This window comes from Talaromyces marneffei, chromosome 1 (assembly GCF_009556855.1).
Source record: "Talaromyces marneffei chromosome 1, complete sequence".
Taxonomy (NCBI): Eukaryota; Fungi; Ascomycota; class Eurotiomycetes; order Eurotiales; family Trichocomaceae; genus Talaromyces; species Talaromyces marneffei.
Genome location: NC_072348.1, coordinates 1,912,676 through 1,934,539, shown reverse-complemented (window position 1 = coordinate 1,934,539; position 21,864 = coordinate 1,912,676). Strand labels below are relative to the sequence as shown.

General features: G+C 46.7%; 11 protein-coding genes across 11 annotated transcripts; 5 read left to right on the top strand and 6 right to left on the bottom strand.

Annotated features, from left to right (window-relative positions):
• Positions 1 to 386: 386 nt before the first annotated feature.
• On the bottom strand, positions 387 to 1,441 carry EYB26_000722 (uncharacterized protein; the record flags this gene model as incomplete). The annotated part of the gene is made up of 2 exons (XM_054260038.1): positions 387 to 1,070; positions 1,139 to 1,441. 2 exons carry the CDS (start codon positions 1,439 to 1,441, stop codon positions 387 to 389), a joined length of 987 nt encoding a protein of 328 aa, XP_054116013.1.
• Positions 1,442 to 2,250: 809 nt separating this feature from the next.
• On the bottom strand, positions 2,251 to 3,284 carry EYB26_000721 (uncharacterized protein; the record flags this gene model as incomplete). The annotated part of the gene is made up of 2 exons (XM_054260037.1): positions 2,251 to 2,932; positions 2,986 to 3,284. The coding sequence occupies 2 exons, from the start codon at positions 3,282 to 3,284 to the stop codon at positions 2,251 to 2,253; spliced, it is 981 nt and encodes a 326-aa protein (XP_054116012.1).
• Positions 3,285 to 4,602: 1,318 nt separating this feature from the next.
• On the top strand, positions 4,603 to 5,195 carry EYB26_000720 (uncharacterized protein; the record flags this gene model as incomplete). The annotated part of the gene is made up of 3 exons (XM_054260036.1): positions 4,603 to 4,633; positions 4,678 to 5,060; positions 5,130 to 5,195. The coding sequence occupies 3 exons, from the start codon at positions 4,603 to 4,605 to the stop codon at positions 5,193 to 5,195; spliced, it is 480 nt and encodes a 159-aa protein (XP_054116011.1).
• A 140-nt stretch (positions 5,196 to 5,335) lies between these two features.
• On the top strand, positions 5,336 to 6,205 carry EYB26_000719 (uncharacterized protein; the record flags this gene model as incomplete). The annotated part of the gene is made up of 1 exon (XM_054260035.1): positions 5,336 to 6,205. One exon carries the CDS (start codon positions 5,336 to 5,338, stop codon positions 6,203 to 6,205), a length of 870 nt encoding a protein of 289 aa, XP_054116010.1.
• A 1,014-nt stretch (positions 6,206 to 7,219) lies between these two features.
• EYB26_000718 (uncharacterized protein) lies at positions 7,220 to 8,781 on the top strand (the record flags this gene model as incomplete). Its single annotated transcript, XM_054260034.1, has 2 exons — positions 7,220 to 8,320; positions 8,380 to 8,781. 2 exons carry the CDS (start codon positions 7,220 to 7,222, stop codon positions 8,779 to 8,781), a joined length of 1,503 nt encoding a protein of 500 aa, XP_054116009.1.
• Positions 8,782 to 8,877: 96 nt separating this feature from the next.
• On the bottom strand, positions 8,878 to 9,633 carry EYB26_000717 (uncharacterized protein; the record flags this gene model as incomplete). Its single annotated transcript, XM_054260033.1, has 1 exon — positions 8,878 to 9,633. The coding sequence occupies one exon, from the start codon at positions 9,631 to 9,633 to the stop codon at positions 8,878 to 8,880; it is 756 nt and encodes a 251-aa protein (XP_054116008.1).
• Positions 9,634 to 10,006: 373 nt separating this feature from the next.
• Positions 10,007 to 10,772, top strand: EYB26_000716 (uncharacterized protein; the record flags this gene model as incomplete). Its single annotated transcript, XM_054260032.1, has 2 exons — positions 10,007 to 10,286; positions 10,372 to 10,772. The coding sequence occupies 2 exons, from the start codon at positions 10,007 to 10,009 to the stop codon at positions 10,770 to 10,772; spliced, it is 681 nt and encodes a 226-aa protein (XP_054116007.1).
• A 228-nt stretch (positions 10,773 to 11,000) lies between these two features.
• EYB26_000715 (uncharacterized protein) lies at positions 11,001 to 12,598 on the bottom strand (the record flags this gene model as incomplete). Its single annotated transcript, XM_054260031.1, has 3 exons — positions 11,001 to 12,064; positions 12,119 to 12,326; positions 12,380 to 12,598. 3 exons carry the CDS (start codon positions 12,596 to 12,598, stop codon positions 11,001 to 11,003), a joined length of 1,491 nt encoding a protein of 496 aa, XP_054116006.1.
• A 1,350-nt stretch (positions 12,599 to 13,948) lies between these two features.
• On the top strand, positions 13,949 to 15,738 carry EYB26_000714 (uncharacterized protein; the record flags this gene model as incomplete). Its single annotated transcript, XM_054260030.1, has 4 exons — positions 13,949 to 14,281; positions 14,353 to 15,070; positions 15,126 to 15,190; positions 15,247 to 15,738. 4 exons carry the CDS (start codon positions 13,949 to 13,951, stop codon positions 15,736 to 15,738), a joined length of 1,608 nt encoding a protein of 535 aa, XP_054116005.1.
• A 207-nt stretch (positions 15,739 to 15,945) lies between these two features.
• EYB26_000713 (uncharacterized protein) lies at positions 15,946 to 17,538 on the bottom strand (the record flags this gene model as incomplete). The annotated part of the gene is made up of 1 exon (XM_054260029.1): positions 15,946 to 17,538. One exon carries the CDS (start codon positions 17,536 to 17,538, stop codon positions 15,946 to 15,948), a length of 1,593 nt encoding a protein of 530 aa, XP_054116004.1.
• Positions 17,539 to 19,977: 2,439 nt separating this feature from the next.
• Positions 19,978 to 21,099, bottom strand: EYB26_000712 (uncharacterized protein; the record flags this gene model as incomplete). Its single annotated transcript, XM_054260028.1, has 1 exon — positions 19,978 to 21,099. One exon carries the CDS (start codon positions 21,097 to 21,099, stop codon positions 19,978 to 19,980), a length of 1,122 nt encoding a protein of 373 aa, XP_054116003.1.
• Between the last annotated feature and the right edge of the window lie 765 nt (positions 21,100 to 21,864).

Here is a 21,864-nt window from a genome sequence, read left to right as displayed (position 1 = left end):
ATGGTGTCCGGAACTGGATTATTATGTCGTATATTGTTTCATGATTCACTTCTTGTATGACCCTTTCAAATACCCATGCGTTTTTTTGTTCTGCAACTTTAATTTGGTTATTTTTCTCCTTTTCTTCTTGGGTAATATCAAGTTCGTGAAATTCGAACTGTGTGAGATTTTGTCATTTTTCATTGTTTTGGGGGCTACTATCAGCGGAGAAAGCATTTTGAATCACCTGCATCGGATTCTTTTGTCGGGAACAGATCTTGTCTCTGCGGTCTCTTCTGGGACTCGGCATGCATATAATTGGAGTTTATCAAGATATATACATTCAGTTTAGTTGGGGATGCCTAATTTATGACTCGAATCAATCTCAAATCTTCTGCCCAGGCATTCTATAGACTGTTCTTCGATAGGTAGTCATTCCAATTATCCAAAATCGAATCCTTCTCAACTGCCTTCCACAACTCGTCCATCCTCTTAGCAGCCTCCTCACTCAACGGACCCTTTTTCAACCCTTCGATAGTCGCAGTCAAATGATCCCCAAACCTCGACCCAATAATTATACCATCCCCAAACTCACCATCCAAATGTGAATGGTACACAATCCATCTATACGCCAACTCCGCCTGCGAAATGCCTTCTTGGGTGGCCAATTTTCCAAACTCGGTCAAGAATTCCAACATGGACGGCTTGTTGTACAGAGTATTCATCATCTTGCCAAACATAAGTTTCGTATCAAACCTTCCCTTCTCATTCATAACGTCCTCGGGCGACTTCGTCAAGAATCCACCCGCGATAGGACTGTACGCATAAAACGCAATTTTGTATTTGCGTAGGATGGGAAACAGTTCCGTCTCAATTCGTCGTCCAACTGCGTTGTAGTTCCCTTCATATACAGAAGGCAGAACAAAGTCATTTTCAAGAGCGATTTGGCAGACTTCTTCGACTTCAGCGGGCGCGAAGTTGGATAGACCGAAACGTTTGAATTTACCCTCTTTGTAGATTTGGTTTATGCCGTGGAGGGTGTCTTTAAGTGGGACGCGTTTGTCGGGGGTGTGGATGAAATAGACATCTACCTGTTGAACCATCAATACTTGGTCCATATCGAAATGAGAAAAAAAAAAGGGCCGGGAGGGGGACGAACAGAATCAGTATTAAGCTTCCTCAAACTCTCCGCCGCCGCCTTGACAACCCTCTCCCCACTCGACTTGACGCCTGCCAACCCTCCTCCAATCTTAGTATCGATTATGAATCCCTTTCCGGCCGCGTTCGCGGCACCGAGTAACTCTTCACTGTCGCCATAGACCTCGGAAGTGTCGATAGTCTTGATGCCTTCCTTCTCGAGCCAGGCGAGGACTTCGCTAACTTTGTCAGCCGTGGAGCCATAATTGGTGTTGAAGGCGGCTCCACCAAAGATGATTTTGACGTTGTTTGTTGTTGGTGCCATTGTATGATAGATGACAGTGGTTGAACGGAGTTTTTGGCTTGTGTTGTTTGTTTGTTTGAATGAATGGTGCTGCGATGCTATGTCAGGTGTGGTCTGACTGTCTATTTCTACGCTTTTTATACATCATTCTCGGGCTTCTAGATGATACCATTGTCGCATTAATAATTGTCGTTACATGGTGATTGTTAATTGTTATGCTAAACCGGGGAAATGGGGAATGACCAACGTTAACTCCGTATTCTGGTATTTGATATTGTTTCACATTCTTGAAGAATAACCAGTCAAAATATAGGCCTCAGAAACTGAAATTAATCTCTTCTATCATCTCGCTCTAACGTGAATCGTAAGATTTGTAAAAATGTTGGAAGCAGGCAAGTTGTTGGTGATAGATGCAGAGCCAACCCTAATCTCGGCGAGGGCTTCAACAATGTTGTTACATCATTGAACAACAACACTTTCAAGATTAGTATACTATATATATAGCTAGAAAACATAGTAATTGTCCTCAATGAGACCACAACATGATGACCTTATAGCATACTAGGTGTCTGTCATGTATCAGGCTCACTACCTAGGTATATATAAACCAGAAGGTTTGCATCCTGCACTCTGATTGGTCTACCCCTGCAGGCATCGAGGCGGTTACTTGATTAGGAAGTTTTTACGCTATCTCTTGAGCTCGTATTCTGCTTAGAAATGATCTAATTTGATCAAGAGAAATAAATCGCTTTTCTAATTTCTATAAACAATGGCTAAACTCAAAAATAACAAATGAAAGCAATCCAATATATATACATCTAGGTCTATATCTACCTCATTTGATAGGCACTTTCCCGATCAATATCAGAGGTGGACAGCAAGGCACCAGCGTGGTAATCCTTCCCATCCTGACGTGCACGCATACTCCTAGATAACTCGCGCCATTCACCCTTCCAGATTAATCCAGGATGGAATGAAGTCAACGCAATCACCGCGATAGAAATCATAGCACCCTCAAGAACCATAAACGTAATCTCGTTATTGGCCAAAGAGCCGTTAAAACCGCCGGACAGCTCGGCGCAACGGAACACGGATCGAACGAAGATAGTCAAAGTAGCGATTCCGAGAGAACAGAGGAAAAACTGGAATTGGCGCGAAGAGCGCAAGGCGTCGTATTGCGAGTTGAGATCTAGGGTTCGCGCACGGCGGACGCGAAGAGCAAAGTCCGTGCAGAGAGCTGCAAAGACGGCGAGACTGAACACTTGCCATGAGACACCGGCAATCATGATGTTGATACCCGTTTGTTGTGTGGTGCCAGTTGCACTGGCGGCGATACCGCCTCCGGCTGCCTGAAGCAAAAGGGCGATGAAGTCACCTGCAATGAAGAGGTAGGTGTAGGTCTTGGGTCGGAAGCGGGAGATTCTTGAGCCGTAGACGATGACGATGCGTGAGAAGCAGAGGTAAACAGCGGCCGAGAGGAAGGCGGGGGCAATTGTAAGGCAGACCAGGTACCTGATTACCTGCATTAGAAGAGAGTATGAAACAGAAGGGCGAAGAAGACTTACTCAAGGAATTGAGTCTGAGGGAACGGGTTATAGTGCATCTGCACACGTCCAATATATCCAATAATCTCCCCGACCAAACCACCAACCATGGCAATCAGATAAGTCCATGTTTTGTAGTATATACCGAGTCCGATTTGCGATAACAAAGCGAGGCCGAAGATCCCGACGTATAGCAAGTTACCACCAAGGGACGGGATATAATTAACTTGAGCCCAATCTAAGGGGCAAGTATCAAGCGTACAGAGGTCGGTGTTGTTGAAAAGAGTCGCATTGAAGGTCCCGGTCGTTGCGTTGAACATTTTGACCGAGGATTCCTGGTAGGATAGGGAGAAATCGAGAGAGAGGATAGGGAACAGTAGGGTCAATTGGTCAATATGTCATATATGTATTGCTATCCAAAATTCAAATAGAAGAATAGGCTCAAGATTAAAGAAATATTTGGTATTGTAGATTCATGTTCTTCTTTGTATCATTGACACACGGGCATCCATGTCTATCTTTATACTTTATCTTTCATGCACCACAAAGATACAAACCGACAATCCTAGGTCACCAGCCATACCAACCTACAATTTAGGCCTCCCAATTTCCTTTTGATCTGATAACTATGGGGGTCTGTATTGCCAATTGGACCCGTTAGCTGAATCTTTGACACATTGAAGGGATGTGATGAATGGGCCGAAATCTAAGCCCCCAGGTCAACAACCTTGGAATACTGCGAATTAGTATTCCACGCAATATCCAATAAAATGATTGAAATGGCCATTATTTGACCGTGGTCAATTAAGGATCTCACTCGTCGCAGTAGTCACCTAGGTGTTTGGACTATTTTTATCGACTTTAATTGAGATGCCTGAGGGACCTGACCTTAGCTCAGGTTTAAGCAGCTTGTGCGAGGCTGCATTATACATTAATGTTAATTATTAGGTGTATAACTTTTACAAAGGCTTGCAGCATGAGACTCTAGTACTCCGTACCCTGACTCGCAACCAACAGCAAGTTGAGCGACGCTCCATGGCTGAGCGCTGAGCCCCCCCGTTTCAACTAGGAGCAGGGCCACCTCGTAATTATGGGGTCCGGAACTGACGCGTTCGACGCATCTACAGCCATATAAATGAAGAGAATTTCCCGGACAGACAATACGGAGTACTCCGTAGGCATCTGCGAATTAGCATGTGGATCAGATAACTGCGCCCAGAGAGGATTGATTTTGTGAACCTCAGGGTTTAGGCTCCTACATTACCAATATTAACACAAAGCGACCGTCGGTTTGTAAACCGATTGCAGCTTATTCAGCGAAAATTCGGTTTAACTAACGCGTTCGCGGATTGTTGGGGCGAAGTTCGGTATGATGCTTTGTGTGTAGTTAGGAGATGATTTTTGTATCTATACTCTGGACGAGCCGATACTTTGCTATGGCTCCAGCCATGTGTACAGGAGATGTGTTGAATGATATATTCGACTTATATGTCAAAAGACAAGCACTGGCTTGCTCAATGGAAATCAATTGTTGATCCAGCTTGTGAGGTATGGCCCAGCCCTAATTAGACGCTATCAGTTTCTACAGCGGAACCGGCTGCTCTATCACCGGAACCGGGGCTCGCGAAACAGACCACAATGAATGCATCGCATGGAGGAAATGATTCTCGTTATCATGACGCTATTTATTCGGTTTTACGAGACCCAAAATAGGCACTCTATTGAGTCAGAATGGCGAAAAGCAAACTGGTGGTGATGCCGATGCGATCACTGCTTCGTCGGCCAAAACTGCACCCGATCTGAGCCGATTAAACGAAGCAGAGCAGGAAAAGTCAGATGTGAGGGTTGATGAAGAGAATAATGCTGTGGATATACAGCCAAAGGAGTCCAAGCAAACGGACGCCCCATCAGCAACAGCCGATGTTCCGTATTGCATTCTGCCGGAACGCCAAAAGATCTTTCTAATGATGCTTTGCTCCTTTGCCGCAATGATTTCACCCATTTCGAGCAGTATCTACTTCCTGGCTCTGAACAGCATTGGGAATGATCTGGGGGTGTCAACTAATAAGATGAACCTTTATATCACGATGTTCTTGGTTAGTACAACACAATCCGGAACTTTGTTCGTCGAGCTAAGAATTCGGTTAACACAGCTCTGTGTGTAGATCTTTCAAGGAATAGCTCCATCCTTCATTGCAAATTTGTTTACCCGTGCAGAAAGAGGGAAATAGATCGGTTACGCGACTATGGGTGTCACACTCGGACCGGCTTGGGCCCTGTCATCGGAGGACTGATAGATCATTTCTTGGGTTGGAGGTGGATTTTCCGCTTTTTGATTATTCTCGCCGGCGTGTACGCTGCTCTGGTCGTGATGTTCCTTCCAGAGACGTGTCGCGCAATTGTGGGCAACGGATCTGTGCCCAGCGGGAGGTGGAATCGCTCCGGATGGCAGGTTCTGAGCAGCACATTCCGGCACGGGGGAGAAAAAAGAGTCCCTGAGCCAAATTATGACACCGTGCAAAAACGCAAACGTTGTCCTAATATCTTTGCTTCTGCACTGATTGCCATTGAGAAGGAACCTGCCTTCATTTTCGCTTATGGAGCATTGCTGTATTGCGGATATATGGCTGTTCTGAGCACGTTAACGTCGCAACTCAAGACGCAGTATAGCTTTAATTCAATACAAATCGGGCTATGTTATCTTCCTCTGGGCTGCGGTAGTCTCACATCTCGATGGACGGTAGGGCTCCTCCTTGACTGGAACTTCAAGCGGGAAGCTGCACGACAGGGGATGCCGATAATCAAGAACCGACAACAGAGCATTGAGAAATTTAACATCGAGGTAGCTCAACTGGCAATCACGATCCCTTTTGTGTATGGCGGCGCACTATGTTTGATCGCTTACGGCTGGGTAATGCAATCCAAGACTTCTCTTGCAGGGCCGATGCTCATGTTGTTTTTCATGGGACATTTGACCACAGGGGCCTCCAGCTCGTTGACTACACTTATCGTCGAGGCGAATCGTCAAACAGCTGTAGCCGCAACCAATCTCTGGCGTTGTCTGACGGGTGCTGGTGCCGTTGCTGCAGCAGAACCGCTAATTGAGCGAATTGGCCTTGGTTGGACGGCTACGTTTATTGCATTCTTGTGGCTGGCGTTCAGTCCGTTGATGTGGGCGATTTACAAATGGGGACATTGTTGGCGCGAAGACCTGCGGAAGAGTCGAGTAAACGCAGTCTAATAATATTTGAAGAAGTTGGATATGGAGCCGATAAAGAACAAAATGTTGATAGGAGGTCCAACCCCAATACCGTATGTAATAGAACGTATTGAAGTTACGGTACACCAAAGTGGAGCCTGAAAGGCCAAAGCATATTCGCTAGTTCCGGACATAACAGCCAATAGGAGGCTCCAGTCGGGGGTAAATACGGGGTTATCAGCTGATGGAATTATTCTGATTGGGTATCTTATGGAAAGGATCTGCGAGCTAGTCTGATTGGCTTCAATAGAGTTACATATGTGGAAAAGCTAAGCTTCACATCTTTCGTTCTTAATTTCTTATTCTCTTCTTATTCTCTTCTTCACTAAGCACCGAAAGGGGATACCATGCACATGAGAAAACATACAAGACTTGTTTCTATTTTTGTGACCCGGCGAATGAGGCGCAGAAGAGTCGGAACAGGATGGGTTTCCAATCAATCAACCGGGAAACTCGACGACCCCGTAATGTTTTACAAGTCTGAATCCAGATGATCTTACATGATTACTCTATACGGAGCAATCACACTTCGGGAGTCGCGTCCTTCTGACTCCTTCGTATTCCCTGTCACTATCTAATTGGATGCGTTTTTCAGTATTAGTATTCGGGCGACGCAGGAAAATCCTATCAAAAGCAAGGAAATGTAGTACCAACGACTCGCCCAACACGGCCATGCACTTGTCTCAGGGCAGTGCAGAAGGGCCTTTCCCAGGCTAGAAACCCTGCTTGTGTCGACAGCCAACTCAGAGCTGATAGGCAGGTTCGTTTAATCGAATAGTTAAATACTGCCAACTTACATATTACGATTAGGATTACAAATTGTGGTGCTTTTAGTCCTTTACTACGTCCTTTACTACTTACCTTTTGATCTTCACAGTTGTCACGTTGGCAATGTCTTAAATAAATCTCATGGACGCACGCTAATGATTGAGAAATGGCTGCTTGGGTGTTGTTGCCTAGTTATACTTGTATAAAATTGAAACCGAATCTCTCAAAATGAGACTAATTCGTCGCCAATATCTCGGCCTCGTCCCCGTTGTGACTCTATTCTTCATATTCGGCACGATTTATTCAACGCATCGCTGGGTAAGCATCCAACAACTCAACAAGGATCGATGGTCGCAAAGACCAGGCGACCAAGAAACGCAACAATTCCACGATGGACAAAACTACAACGATCCTAACTGTGCCGTGTTTCCACGCAACCGCCTCCGAGATATCCAGATCGTTCTAAGGATCGGCTCAACGCAGCCCTTTGATCAGATCTCGTCGCATATAAATAATATCACGAATTGCATATCGAATTTGATCGTCGTTTCCGATCGAGTCGAAGAGATTGGCAATGGGTTTTGGTCACACGACATCATCGCCGATTTACCAAAAGTATACTGGGAAGGAATAGACAAGGACAGCCTGGACGGAACCGATCAAACAGCAGGCCTAAAGGCATATGAAAATATAAACAAGGGCGATAGTTCGTGGAAACAGGGGAAACATGCAAGTGACCGGTTGACTCATAGACAAGGGTGGTTATTGGATCGATTCAAATTTCTGCCTATGGTCGAATATGCATACAACGTGAATCCACAGGCAAAGTGGTTTTATTTCATTGAAGCCGATACATATGTTGTATGGGACACGCTGTTCCGTCTTCTCGATCGGTACGATTTCCAGCAGGAATGGTATATGGGCTCTCCATCACCAGGTCGCGAATTGGACGGCGAGAAAACATGGTTTGCCTATGGAGGCAACGGTTTCATACTCAGTCGAACAGCAATTCAGCGACTTGTAAGCAAGAATCTGGTGAAATTTGATGAATCAACCAACACCAATCGCACTGAATTGTCTCTTACAGAGAGATGGGCGGATCTCGTCAGGAGTGACTGCTGCGGAGATTCGGTTTTGGGCTTCGCATTGGCGGATAAAGGCATATTTTTGTCTGGATTGTATCCAATATTCAATCCTCATCCATTACATGGAATTCCGTTTGGTCCTAGCGGGAAGCCGTACTGGTGTCAACCAGTACTCAGTCTACACAAGACATGGCCTCGTGAGGTGCCTGGATTAACGGACTTTGTCAAGGATCACACTAGCAAGGTATGTAATTTTTTGACACACTGTATGAACACCATTGAACTGACTTTCTTGACTTCCAGCGACCTTTGATATATGCCGACCTATTCGACTACCTCAATCTACAAGAGGTGAAACAGCGCGATGACTGGCAAAACTCAGACTGGAACAGCTTTGAAGAAGCACCTGAATCACCCGTCCATGAAACCATCGAAGCATGTGCCGAAGGATGCCATGCTCACGGTGAATGTTTCCAATGGACTTACTGGGTAGAGGCGTCCTGGAAATGGAAAACCGTACCAAAGAAGAAATGCACATTTGTACGCTCAATACGGTTGGGAACCCACAAGGACCGCGAGGAATCGTGGACCACGACCGCTGTTTGGACCAGCGGATGGGATGTAGAAAAGATCTCGAAATGGACAAAAGAGAACCCATGTGGCAAACCGGAATGGGTAGAACCGAGTTTACAGAGGATTTATTAGATGATGTTCATAATGTATTAGAATAGGTTCCGTTGGATTTATATACCCTTGCCACTGTTAATTGTATCTTATATACATTCATAAATATATGTTGTGCTACGAATCTGCATATTTAAGCAATTCTGTAACATTCACAATCCTGTAACCCCTCCGCTTCAACTTTGGAAGAACACTTCTCAGCATAGGCAGCGTCCACGGTCGTCCATCATGACAGATGATGATTCCTCCAGGTCGCGCCATGCGAAGAATATGCGCCGCGTTGACTCTTGCGAATGGTATTTGAGGATCGTGGGGATACACATCCCCTATAACGAGCTTATATCTGAGACGACTCACGATACTGCGCATTTTGGCGTTGTACCATCCATGTCCAGGACGATAGTATCTCGGAAATGCAGTATCGTCTGCGGTCGCTATCGGTACACCCTTCGCAGCTTCATGTGCGTTTTGGATGATTTTATCCACTTGATTAATTTGCGACACGAGTTCGTCATCCGGCAGCTTGTACGCTGGTTCGTCATACATGGCGTGATTACCAAGCTCGTTTCCACCGTGAATCAAGTTCTGAAGGATCTTGTCTCCTTCATCTTCCATACTCGAAACATGCGATCCAATGATGAAAAATGTCGCTATTGCATCGTTCGCTTTGAGTATTTCAAAAATCTCGGTTGTGTATACCGACGGCGCATCATCGATGGTGAGTGCAATCACCTTTTCCGATGTTGATACATGCCAAAGCACGTCAGGCCAGCGGCGCTGGAAGCATTGAATTAACCAAAAGGGAGGATAATATATCACGTAAACAAGAAACAGGACGATTAACAGTAGGAGCAATAATAGGAGAAGCAGCATGTTTGCTCCGCGCTTGTCGAGTTAAGTCAATCGTCAGTGACATTCGTACCGTAGGTATATTAAACGCGCTCGAAATTGATGACGGCGCCGGCCCCAATAGTCTGAATTAGGCAATGTTGCTCTTCTATAATTTTGGTACTCCGTACATAATGTTATCGTCGTCTTATAGATCTGTAACGGATAGTTCATAAATCATGGGGTAGCTGGAGTACCAAATCTCGGAAATTCGGGGATTCTGCCGGTCACCAACCGGAGTCAACCACGGAGGTCTTCCGAGTCGCGCAACCCAGAGCTTAAACCAACAACCACAACGTCCTTCGAGCCATTTATTCTCGATTATTCCATCACCATCTGTCCAAGGACAATCGCCAAAATGGGTGTCATCAGCCGCTTCCTCAAATTGTCGACCATCGGCGGCGTTGCGACGATCGGCGCACATTTTATCTGGACTCGCAACTCGATCGTGGAGCCTCTCCCGCGGACGGACTATTTGTTTACCTCACCGTCGTACAAGAAAACCAACCCCAACGACAACGCGGTGTTGCGTGACGTTTGCATTCGGAGAGTTCCCCTGTCGCAGATTGATCCCAAGTTGCTGGAAAAGAAGGGCAAGTTGGTCGAGAAATTTTGTGCTGGTCTTTGGGGTGGTCTAGGTACAGTTGTTGACTCATGTTTTCGCGGTTGTTCTCAATATCGCAGAATCATAGTCGCTAACTTTTGCTCGCTTTTGACGAATAGGCTACGCCTATCAACGCCAATATCTCGCCAAAAAATACCAAGGACCCAAAACTGCCCACCAGCTCTGGTCCACCAATGAACTCCTCACAGCAACCTACGAAATCGGCACTGAGATCACGGACCATTTCCAAGTCGTCGAGAAAACAGACAACAGGGTTGTGGTTCGCTGCGGTGACTCACCCTTGAACCGCGGTCTCCGAGAAACAGATGGTCTCTTCGAAATGTCCGTCGACGTCAAGAAGGATGAAGGGGTTGCCGAGTTTCAATTGAAGAGTATCTTTTTCAATGGATTGTCCGGGACAAAGGTGGAGGGCTCGGTTATGCCTTGGCATATAGAGTTGCTGCACCGAGAATATAGCAAGATCTTGATGGAGAGTGCGTTGCGCAATGTTTACGCCTAGATAGGTTTACAAGTTGTCCAGCGTTTGGTACGAGATATATACCTTTTGAATATTCTAATAGCTATACCTTAATATAGATACCTATATTGCCTTTGACGATCGTAGATCAATACCGTTACGACATGATAAGCGAGCTCTGGTTATATGAACAGAATCAATTGGGGATCACTGTCGAAACAAGATATTTACACAGCATTATAGAACAGCACCGAATACAGTGAGTACCCCTTATGAGGTCTGCGTCGTCGAACTACTCTTGTCTTTCTCCTCCGTGTCTGCCGTATTGTCATCAACACTTGTCAACGTCACTGCCAACACAGTAGGTATGGCCAGCACTAACGACCCCATGCACATGCCCCAATCCATGAAAAACTGAATGGTAGGCGATACGTCCAAAGCATTGATACGCCACGCCATTGCGCCGCCAACGCTCTGAAAGGCCTTGTATGCACCCACTAGAATCGCCGCCACCGTGGCCGAATTTGACTGCGCTCCAATCAACCAGTAACAAAACGCTTGCCAAAACGCATCGTATGCGCCATAGAAGGTGTACAGAAACATTGGTCCGACGGAGCTGGAAGTCCGTGTGAAATCAATATCCTGTTTGAAATGCAGATCGTTGATGCGATGGCTCGACCATTTCTGGAATGCATATCCGCCTCCCCAGATGCACATGCCGGTGGTGAAGAGGAACATCCATCCTATGCGTGCTCGTTGTGGCCTGCTGAGTCGGGGTAAATCAAGAAGAGTGCCTATAATAAGGCCGCCGACCATTTGAGCTAGCCAATATAGAGCACCATTGAGAGACCGTGTGCGAATATTGAAGTTTTTCCCGTTGACCTCGTTTTGCTGGTAGGAGTAGAAGACGTTGGCGCTAAAGAAGAGGGGAATCATGCAAAGCACGCGCCAATTACTCGCCAGCTTGAGACAGACATTCAAAAGCTTAGCCGGCGGCTGTTCGCGAGTCTCAACGACAGTGCCGTGGTTCTGAACAGTAGATGGAGGACAGATAAAGACTCCGAGTAACCACCCGATTGCCATGATGATTAAAAGGGAGATGTAGGTCGCATCCGAAACGGTGCCGGTAGTCGAACGATAATTCAAGCCGAAACTGGCCAGTGAACCGACTCCCCCACCGAGGTTGAATATTACCCAGAACAGCGCGATTGCACGTCCCTTTTGTTGTTCGGGTACGTAGCTTGTCATGATAGCGCCTTGTGATACCCAGACGAAGGACGCCCCTATACCCAAGATTGCTCCGGAGACAATGACGAAGGCGCCATTTCCGGTCTCTGCTTGACATCAGTTTTTGCACTCACGTTCAAGTTCAGTGTGTGGGAACATACTGTTAAAACATAAAAGAGCACCTGAATAAAACGGATATGCCCAACCACCGAGTAAGAGACATATACGCGGCCCAAACTGGTTAAAGACCGGTCCGACAATGAAGAGAGCCGTTACTGCCATGGCCGAAAGTAAAGCTACGGTGGCATTCGCGGCTACTCTAGGATCAACTTGTCCTGAACCACCAATACCTGTCAAAGCATTATACATCTGGGACTGCGTCAGTGGTGGAATTTTCTAGATATGTAGAGATTACAGCTCACCCCCGGACAGCAAAAGCATATACCGCTAATAAGAAATATTTGGAACCATGGATTCGAGTATATCTTATAGGGCTTTGGCTGCGGATCCTCCTGGACCGTAGCTGGTTGTGTTGCGTTTGTAGACATTGTCTCTTCTGCTTTGAGTGTTTCTGTTGATGCGGATGACATGCATGTCACTGGTGAAGCTGCAGATGCAGCTGTTGGGGATAGTTCAGACATATGGTCAAGTTCCAGGCGCACAATAACAACCGACGGATTATGCTGCGCAGATCATAGACGTATGGATGCAACATTGGATAGATCCCATGGTTCAGTTGCGTGATCTATATTTAAATGCGATTTCTGGTCATATGCATTAATTTTGTCCTTGTTTATTCGTAGATTTTCCCGTGTCCAGGGCAGCGATTGGAATGTGGAATGTGACTAGATGACATGTGCATGGAAACATGGCGAGTGTGTACATATCTGACAAGATAAGGACTAACTTAAGGTGCCGCGGCAATCGTAGAATGTGCATAGACACCTAGGTACCTTCCATAGATATATGTGGTGACCAGTGGACTAGTCAGCGCGAGTATATGCATGGATCTATATCTATCTGATCTACACACGGACGCCCGACATATAGGGATACCCTCGGTTCCAGATGTCAGTGACCATTTTCAGACACCTATGTTAGTCACTCCTAGTAGATTTTGTCGCTTCCCTATTGATTGAAAGATGTACTGTTTGTTGTTAGCCATTCCTTGAGATATGGACAAAAAATAGGGTTTAGGGCTAAGACCCTAGCTCACCCACCGAGATGGGCCCCAACGCCATTTCGAGATGGACAAGGTGCGAGGAATTGGCAAAAAAGATATACTCCAAGTGGAGGGTTGACAAGAGTGGGATTTGAACCCACGCCTCTTTCGAGATTCGCATACTAATATATATATACGTAGTATATATATTGATCATTATAGAGAGTGTGCCCTCCATAAGAAACCTTGAGACGAACGCTGATGCGTGTGTTAGCGGTTGCTAATAAGATAGCTGATTGGACTGTAGTGACTCACCCATAGACCGCTCGGCCATCTTGCCATGTGAAGGGCTACATTTAAGACGCACTTCTTTGCATTTTTATTGTTCCTGCGCTATGTATGTATCTTCAGACACGACTTGATGCGGAAGAAGATCACGTGTCAAATGATTACGATGCGAGTCCGATTGTCCAATGAGCGTGCAGTGTCTGTTTACCTATGAACGACGTAGTAACTATGTTAACTAACTACGTAGTTAACTAAGTTAGGAACTACTGGTATGTCTCCGCATGACCTTCCAAGCAACTTGACCAATCGGCGTGCCCGATAACCACAAGCTCGTGTGCTTATGTAGTAACTTAAGTCCTTAGTTAGGTTACCTAGGTATCCCTCACTTGGACAGATTAAGGACGATTTGGTTGATCAGCCTATATATCACCTATAAGGACGCTTATCTGGAGAATTGCAACTTTCTTCCATGTTTCCCGCCCCCAATTTTGGAATCGCGTCGTTCTTTCATGTGTCTCTCCATTCTTCATAGTTACACAAGATGGAGGATCCCGATACCAAGCCCATCGCTTCTGAAGCAATTGCTTCAACACTCGCCGGGAATTATGACCCGCACGAAGGTGATGTGCTCGTAATCGAGCAGACGCGTGGTATCACAATCGCAGAACATGAGACCACCTTCCTCGAAGCCCTCCAACAATGGCCGAAGGCGGTAGGATGGGCTTGCCTTTTCTGTATCGCTGTGGTCATGGCGGGATTTGATGCACAGATCATTACTACATTCTTTGCGTTGCCCGCATTTCAAAAAAGATTTGGGTATGAGTATAATGGCTCTTATATTATTCCGGCTCCGTGGCAGATGGCTTTGAACATGGTGAGTAGTCATTCCAATGCATCTAGCGCCAGAGAGCAATTATAATTGATGAATATGGTGATTGGGAGTAGGGTAATCCAATCGGCCAGGTGCTTGGAGCTCTCGCCTGTGGTTGGCCTCTAGAAAAGCTAGGACGGCGATTAACGCTGGCCTTGTGCTGTGTATGGTCCATAGGTTTCGTCTTTGTGCAGTTCTTCTCAACCAGTATCGGCATGCTCTGCGCCGGAGAAATCCTTGGGGGCCTTGCATACGGATTCTACGTCGTTATTGCCCCAACATATGCCTCTGAGATCTGCCCTCTTGCTCTTCGTGGAGTTCTGACAGCATCAGTCAATCTCGCCTTCGTAATCGGCCAGTTTATCGCACAAGGAGTGGCAGCAGGCCTCGAGAGCCGACTGGACGAATGGGCCTACAAAGCTCCATTTGCCATTCAATGGGTTTGGCCTACAGTGCTACTCGTTGGTCTCGCGTTCGCCCCTGAAAGTCCGTACTGGCTAGTACGCAAAAACAGAATAGAAGATGCTCGAAATTCACTGATGAGACTCTCATCAGCCAAGAACCGCCCGGATATTCAGGGAATGCTAATTATGATTGAACACACGGATTTCCTTGAGCGAGAAATCGAAGCTACGACGACCTATTGGGACTGCTTCAAGAAAGCCAATCTGTTCCGTACCGAGATATCCGTCATGGTATATCTAATTCAGGTAATTGGCGGTAACCCGCTGATTGCATATGCTACATTTTTCTTTGAAACGGCGGGCTTGGATCCTGCTGAAGCGTTCAACAGTAAGTTTGACTATGATCATAATCTTACTTTTATGCTGATTCTAACGCCTGATAGTGGGTGTCGGTAATACTGCCCTCGGATTTGTAGGCACATGTCTGTCATGGCCATTGATGCTGAGCGTGAGTTAACGGCAAGTCTTACCATCTAGCGGAGTTTTTCTAATGCTCTAAAATAGTTTGGTCGCCGCACGATTTACAACAGTGGCATGATCCTCATGACAATCATCCTCTTCATCATTGGGTTCCTAGACCTTGGCCGCAACAATTCCGCGGTTGTCTGGGCTCAAGCCTCTCTAATGGACATCTGGACCTTCATCTATCAGACTACAGTTGGTCCAATATGCTTCGTAATCATATCAGAAATCTCAGCTACTCGACTACGTGGTCGAACCATTGCCATTGCCACTGCCGTCCAAGCCGCAGCCAATATCATCTTCACAGTCGTGCTACCATACATGCTCAACTCGGATGAGGGGGACTGGCGTGGGAAAGCCGGCTTTCTTTTTGGCGCCATTAGTTTCGCTTGTTATGGCTGGTGTTATTTCAGGTTGCCCGAATCGAAGAATAGGACATTTGAAGAGCTGGACATTCTATTTGAGCGCAAGGTTCCACCTCGTGAGTTCAAGAATTATGATCTGTTGGCAAGTGAGGGCGAGCATGAGGTGTGAGAACTTGGTTCATAAGCATAGTCCAGATCTGGTACCTTCCGTGTTATGGATGGATCGGGGAATCATCATCTTCAGTATGTCTAGTATTTCTATACCTAGGTATGCAATCTATATATCAATATTTCCAGTAACTAAATGAGAAGTATATGTACAAATTTGGTCGGTCAATTCGCGGAAGAAGTCCATTCCCTTAGTCAAACCTGCGCCTCAGTCAGATCGAGCAGACTGAGCAGGCAACCTGACTCTCCAAATGATCAAACCAACAATGCCAAAGAGGCCCGCAGCAACCATCCAGGCCAATCCTATCCAGAACCCACCCAAATGCAACCCCCAATTGAAGAAGCCAGTCATGACTGGACTAGCCAAAATCATACCAAAAGCTTGGATAATCTCAATCAATGTATATAAACGAGCTGTCTGGTCACGCTGGATCATAGTCGTAACCACTGAACGCGTGGTATAAACGAACCCAGCACCCATAGTCTGGATGACAAGGAAGAATATCATGATAGACACATGCGGCGAGAGGCCGATGCCTAGAGTGCCTACGAGTAGACACATGACGCTGGCTTTGGTGAGAATGATATCCTTGGCACGACTGTCAACGCCTCGCTTCTTCTGCAGATACCAAGAAGCCAGTGGCAGGATTGCGACAAACAGAAAGACCATCAGGATTGCTTTTAGCGAGGGGATCATGTTCGCTGCTGCAAGACGCCAGTCGTACCTGATAGAGACGTACTGGATCAGGAACCATGCAGTGCCTCGGCTGAGTTTGTAGACCAAAAATGCCGAGGAGAGCAAGACTACTTGTCTGTCTTTGAAGAAGAAAGAATATGCCTGGAACGATGCTTTGACTTTCATCCAAGCCGTGGTTGGTGGCTGCGGTGCGTTGATCTTGGCAAAAGGCAGGGTGCCTTCTTCCTCTGCTTCGTCGTCTGCGAGAGTTGACAAGTCGGACATTTCATGAGCATATTCTTGCTCTGTGTTGCTGTTGTTTGCAAAAGCATTCTTCGTTTCCGGCAACGTCATGCCCAGACTCAGACCAACAGTGACGATTCCCCAGCCAATAAGCAAAGGTCTCCAGGGCGAGAAAAGCATTAGCCACGATCCGATTGAATTACTCAAGAACTCAGAGCCCATAATAACGACACCGAATTGAAAGAACATGGCAGATCGTTGTTGTTCGGTCGTGACATCGGCCATCATCGTCCATACCAACGCGGACGCAACGACTAACCCACCACCAAACAGCCACGCCAAAGCCGAAAGCCATATCGCACGTAGTGGGAAGATATCCGACCACCACAAGACTACTCCACAGATAATCATATTGAGGATGAAGCCTGGGATACTTAGCATGATGGTAGGCTTTCGTCCAATCCGGTCGGCCAGCAACCCGTACGGAATTGCGAGTAATACACTCGCCACCCCATCAAAGAACTCCATGACTCCTTTGATGGTAGCAACCTCGCTTTGAATAACAGACGATTTGCACGCATCTTCGGGTACCTCTCCATCACTCCCGAGTTGCGACGGATCATGATCTCGATACCAGTGCTTGCAGGCAATCGACTCAAAGATTCGAGTATAAGGGCCCTGGGTCATTGCGCTTCCCATCTCAACCAACAATATAATTGCATACAGCGTGATCATGAGCCGGATTCGCAATTTTTCGCGGGAAGCATTATTGTCGTCGGTTTTCTGGAAGGACCGCTCATTCTTCGGCAGGCCCGGGTCCAGGAAGGGTGCATCTTCTCGGTCCGCAAAGCGATCTTCGGCATTGTCCTCTGTAGCCTGCATGATTTGTCCCTTCCTCGTCAACTATATATATATATATATATATATATATATCCTTTGTCGTCCTCGTTCGAATTTCAACGATGTGTCGAGAAGGGGGACCGGCCCGCGTCGTCGGCGAAGTTGGCACAAAGAAGATGGAAACGGCTCGGGGATAATGGTAGTGTCATTGACCGCGAGAGTCGAAATCGTTTCAAAGTCACAGCATGTCACCGATTTCCGGGTTCGATCTGGGTGCTGGAGTATGGAAGTTGGGCGAGTTCAAAAAGTCGCTTTTCACAACCAGCTGATAAAATATGTACTAACTACGAGTTCGTAGTTTGAGCTGAGAGGCACCAATGATTTATTGTGACTCCGGAGTCACTGGGTTTCAGCCCCGAGCCAATGATCGCTGGCAATGGCGTCGAACTAATCACCACCAGTGTCCTAGTCCGACACCAGTATTCACGAGATGAGTGGATATCACTACGCTCATACTCCGTATATCGGGCTTTGATCCGCAACTTCTCCTGCTCTATAACTTAGTGATCGATCGTTTCTAGAAGCACTTCCTTTAATTGCCATTCGTACTCGACCGTTGGCATTTCAAGCAAGAAAACGAATGAGCCTGGTCTTCTATCCTGGTTTGCTTTTGTTGAAGTTAGTTGATTACATGACAAAGCGGTCGACTTATGGGATTGATACGAGGACTGGCGTACGATTAGGTGCAAGAATCGACGCCGGAAGGGTGTGAGACTTGGCTTGGTGCAGAGGGTTACGTGTGAAAGCGGGTGTTAGGATCGATCGTTGGGATGAGATGAGGAGAGCTGGCGGACGTGTTTGCACTGTTTGTTTATTTGCGGCTTCATTGTTTGCCGTGTTTGCACTCTTTGTACGTTCACATTCTCTGTGGCTCGCCTTGCGGCGCGCCTCCCGTGGCTGGGCACCTTTTGTATTGATATTGATGCACACCTGGATAGCGTAGCTAGTAGCTACAGCAGGTATATCAAATCTAACTAAGTAAGATTACATGGCAACACGATGTACGGAGTACACAGGCCTTAAACTCTACTACGAAGTACCATGAGCCTATAATCTCTAGCATTTTCCAGCATAAACGCCACCTCTCACTGATCATTAATTAGCTAGGTATTGGTAAAAAAAACATGCTCACCTCATACCCACAATCGATTGCTTCTCTTAGTAAGAAATCCTAGGTAACTAACTAATTACTCCTTGAACTCAACAAAATGCTGCCACATTTCCGTCCCTGCTTTTTTGTAACCGCACTTTTCATAGAAACCCGCACTACGAGAGGCGAGCAATTCAATATCTCCAAAAACTTTTGGCCAAAGTGTTTGCCTCGATGATCTTTGGCAATTGAGACGTTTTCAATGTGCCCGATGGGTGCTGAGATTCTGGATGCTAATGCAAGAAAGCAGTCACTCAATAAACACTAATTACTATTTGAGAGAGAGAGAGAGAGAGAGAGAGAGAGAGAGAAAGAAAAACAATGCATATGATGCAGCAAAAAGTAAGGGACGAAGAACAATTTCTTTTCAACTACGTACTACAAACCCCGTTCCAACAATGCGATCCGCCGCATCCAGAATGAGGTACCAACCGTGGCCCTGCTGCTTTTGCCAATCAACCCGTTCAAGCCAATGTTGACACACTCAAAATACCCGCGATGGTAGTCATCCCACGCAAGAGGACGAACTGAGCACCCCGCAGGTTTACTCGGATTCGACCTCGGAGGGAATCAATGCGGAAGGGTCTACGGGTAGACGCCATCTGAGGTGTCCTAGTGTACTATCGTAGAATGTATGAGTTTTGTGTTACCTCACTCAGTATGCAAGAGCTCTGTTAGGGCTGCTGGTTCTGAATCCGGACTAAGTCAGTTAACTAAGTTACAGAGAGGTTCTTCTATTTGTCATGCTGATACCCCCCCCCCCCCCCAACAGTAACTAACTCAACCAACAAGTTACAACCCCTATTGTTTTGGAGTCGCAGAATCTTTAGACTTGACGGATGCATCGATCATCAAGGCCGAAATGGGTTGTCGCTATTTTTGACACCTGCTAAGTTACCGAGTGTTTTACGCAGACGCTGTACCTATTCCAATGGACTTCGGACTTAATAATGTCCCATGTGCGACAGCAAGATTTTTTAAGATCTAGCGCTTGTGCTGATACTGCTACCCATGCAGCTCTAGGTTAGGGTCAATGGTACACTGTCGATCGACAATCAATAGATTTTCATATCTGCCTATGGAACGATGGATTTTCCAGGATAATAAAATGGGGTATACATGATATTAGTACTAATCTAAACGTGACAATCGCCTGGAAAGTTCCAGACACGGGTATGCTCGCGAAAAGAAGGACGCACGCACAACAACACAACTCAAGACTCCGAAATGAGAACGAAACCTCTCCGACTTGGAGGATACGGTAAACTTTCTTACAAGGTGACAACCAATTTCTTAGCAGAGACACCCTTCTTCAACTGCTCGAATGCCTCCTGTATGTTCTCCAATCCATGGCCGACAACCTGGGGTTCAGGGGCAGCAAGATAACGACCCTCAGCCAAGGCCTGAGGAAGGAAATCAACGTAGATAGATTTGGATACCGAGTTCTTCTTGATGTCGCTGGCGTAGACAAACTTGGTACGAACGCCGGTACGCTTTGTCTTCACCCAGAGCGCCGCACCACGGCTCATCGTACCGAGCAAGAACGGAATGAGCGTGAATCCGGCCAATTTCTTGTCCGTGGGGATATCGGTTGATCCGACGTCGGTGACGAATTTGACGCCCTTGGTCTTGCTGATGACATCCACGCAGAGGGATAGGGAGCCAACGCCGATCGCGTAAGCGCCGGCGACCGTCTTATCTTTAAGAGCTGCGACAAGGTCCTTGACGACCGTCTTGGAGTTGTAGTCGAATGCTTGAGAGGCGCCGAGCTTCTTGACGTAGTCAAAATTCTTGGGCGAGGCTGTAGTGAATACTTCATACCCAGCGGCAGCCGCGAGTTGGATTGCGTTACTGCCAACGCTGGTGGACCCTCCCCAGATCAAAAGCGCTTTGCCAGTTGGTGCCTGTGGCGGCACAGTAGGCAACTGCAAATTGAGGAAATCCTCCTGGAAAAGTCCAGCTGCCGCAGTAGACACACCAAGCGGCAGAACAGCGGCGTCTGTGAAGGACAAAGTAGACGGAATAGGCGAGGCGAAGTTATCCAACACAACGGCATATTTCTGGAAGGCTCCCTCAGCGGCATTGTTGCGGTCCTGATCCGATCCACAACCCATAGCTAAGACGCGGTCCCCGGGTTTGAATCGCGTCACTTCACTGCCCACCTCGACTACTTCTCCGGCCATATCGGCGCCCAGCACGAATGGGTATTTGATCCAGGTGAATGCGAGATGGCCAGTTTCCTGGAGCATCCAGTCCATGGGGTTTATGGCAACGGCAGCATTCTTGATAACGAGCTCGTTGGCCGCGGGTTTCGTGTAGGGAGCTTCTTTGACTTCGAGGGGTTTGGCGTTCTTCTCATTGATCCATGCTGCCTGATTGCTTGGAGTAGCCATTTTGTCTGTCTTGATAGCAAACCGTTGATGTTTGGGGGTTAACTAGAGGAGGAGGAGCAGGAGGAGGAAGAAGAAGAAGAAGAAGAAGAAGAAGAAGAAGAAGAAGGGACAAGGGGGGAAGGAGACAAGTAATTAATTACAGAACGTAGCAAGATTGAAGACACAATAACACCAGGGCTGAAGAACAGAACACGGCCAGAAGAATACTTATACATACATGCAAGGGATGGGTCACAACCCAATCTGGCGCGAACCGGATGATGTGTTTACATGTTTTGTCCGAATAGGGAGCTATTCGGTACGTACTATGCATACTTTGGCTGCTGGCACACTATTTTGCGTACGGGGAAATGCACAACTTCTCTTTCGATTTGCGCCGAATACGTGAGTTGAGCAAAGCCCACTCGACAAACCGATAGTAGTACTCATCCCTTCCATCAATCATGGCTCTGAGAGTCTGAATCCACTCGGCGATGTTTGTCAGACGAATCCAATATGCCGAATGACTATTTGATAGTTATCAGGCGATTTTCAACTTCACTGTTGGATCTCTCTAATCGATTCTGGGGGAGGATGCGCGTCCTTGTTTCTGCAGCCCGGCAAATGGTTTTCGATTTAATTCCCCGGCGTCGCCCATCTTCGGAGCTTCTAGTCGGTCTTTTATTTTCTTTACGTGGTATTTACTAGCGTTTTTAGTGTTTTCTGGTAGTTCACTACTATGTAGTATGTCACTCTGAATAAGCGACTAATATTGAATCTGGATGA